This window comes from Acanthisitta chloris, unplaced genomic scaffold (assembly GCF_000695815.1).
Source record: "Acanthisitta chloris isolate BGI_N310 unplaced genomic scaffold, ASM69581v1 scaffold18287, whole genome shotgun sequence".
NCBI classification, from domain to species: domain Eukaryota; kingdom Metazoa; phylum Chordata; class Aves; order Passeriformes; family Acanthisittidae; genus Acanthisitta; species Acanthisitta chloris.
This window is the reverse complement of record NW_008681142.1, coordinates 14,742-16,306: the sequence shown is the minus strand read 5'-3', so window position 1 is coordinate 16,306 and position 1,565 is coordinate 14,742. Positions and strand designations below refer to the sequence as shown.

Below are 1,565 nucleotides of genomic sequence, written 5' to 3'. Positions count from 1 at the left end.
GAGAAACAGTGCTGAGAGTAAGATTTATTTCCTTTAACTGAAAGGGTTTATAATATTCCTTGAGAAGTCAGGCTGCAGCTATTGTTTTCATATACAATGGCCTCTGGTGACTTCTGTATCTTCCAATTCACGTGTATGGAAGCACAGCTACAGTTCCCTGGAAACAAGGAGCTTTTTAACAATTGCAGGACAGTGGTAGCATTGTAAGGAGAGTCCCGAAGGAAGGTTCTTCCTGGAGCTCTGTGTAGTCAAAGATGCCACATGGAACATACTCAGCTGATGTGTCTTAAATATATTGTGAAATCTGGCCGAGAAAGTAAAGCTGGATCTGAAATGAGGTGTGTGGCAATGTTTTGGAATGACGTTGAGAAATTTGTATTGAAGAAGTTGAAGAATCCTACTCTTGAGGTTTGTGGTTAGTGCTAGGGAACGGTAAATATCCATCTGGAAAAATGTTCAACAGGCTCTCAGTCTAAAGTGAGTGGATATAAGCAGAGGCATTATTTTTCAAACCATCCATGAAGAACAATATTTAGCTGTTGAAATTCCCAAATACCTCTTTAAATGCAACTGTTGTCTTAATATCTCCATTAATGTTGGATGCTCTAGAAATAATTAGGCTGAGCTCCTCATAAATCTCACTTCTGAAGCAGAAAAGCATTGTCCACCCTTTAATAATTCCAAAATAAATTCAGAGACCAATGTAATAGTCTCTTAGTCTGTCAAATCAACAGTATTACTGGATTATAAACCAGTGGAGTAACAGAATTCGCAACAGTATTTATAAGGGAGATTTACTGGTGTATCATTATAGCAGTTTCTTCACTGCAACCATTTCCAGTTCAAAAGCCTTAACTGAAGGGGAAGAGGGTGTTAAATTTCAAACAAAGGCTTTCTCTATCTAAAACACTTGTCTGAACTGCTTATCTGTTGAGCTCTTAAAAGTCTGGGTTTTTTCTAACTGTAGTCTCCAGTCCTGACTTGTTGCTTGGAGAAACTGTTGAAACAGTGAAATTAGTTGTTTCTGGTTCATTGGGGCACAGATTTGCAAGAGTTAGTAAAAGGGCCTAATGTATCCCTATAAATACCAGAGTCCCAGGAAGAGCAGTAGGTAGAGAAAAGGAATGATTGTATTTTCTTTGCAGGTGACCCTTTTATTACACCTTTTCTAAAGGTAAAACAACATTCCCCGAACGACTTCCAATAAAAAGTGATTGTGTACTTTTGCCTTCCAAAAAAATAAAATTAGGGTGGAGTGGGGAACCAACCCTAAAACTGAAAAGGTCACTTCTTGGTTGATGACTGGACTATTCAAGAGAAGAGGGATCTGACTCTGTTTGCTGAGTAGGCAAGGAGTGAGTTCATGTCCTCACTTGTGATGCCTCTGTCAGAGCTGACCTAAGTAACACGGGGCAGGCAAAGGCATCTTGTGTCTCTGTTGAGTTTGGTTTGGCAGGCAACATTCTGTTGAGGGAGTGCAAATGGTGAGTGCTTGTTTTTTTGGGTGACCCGTTTTGTACCTTCTGTTTCTTTCCTTTGTTGTCCTATCCTATTGACTTCTGCCC

The 1,565-nt window shown here is 39.7% G+C and overlaps 1 protein-coding gene across 1 annotated transcript in view; it reads left to right on the top strand.

Annotated features, from left to right (window-relative positions):
* Positions 1-261: 261 nt before the first annotated feature.
* Positions 262-1,565, top strand: part of GFPT2 (glutamine-fructose-6-phosphate transaminase 2) — a 13,793-nt gene continuing 12,489 nt past the window's right edge. Inside the window, exon 1 of the mRNA XM_009077999.1 lies at positions 262-415. Within this exon, the coding sequence (XP_009076247.1) occupies positions 262-415 (154 nt within the window). The remainder of the gene's footprint in view (positions 416-1,565) is intronic.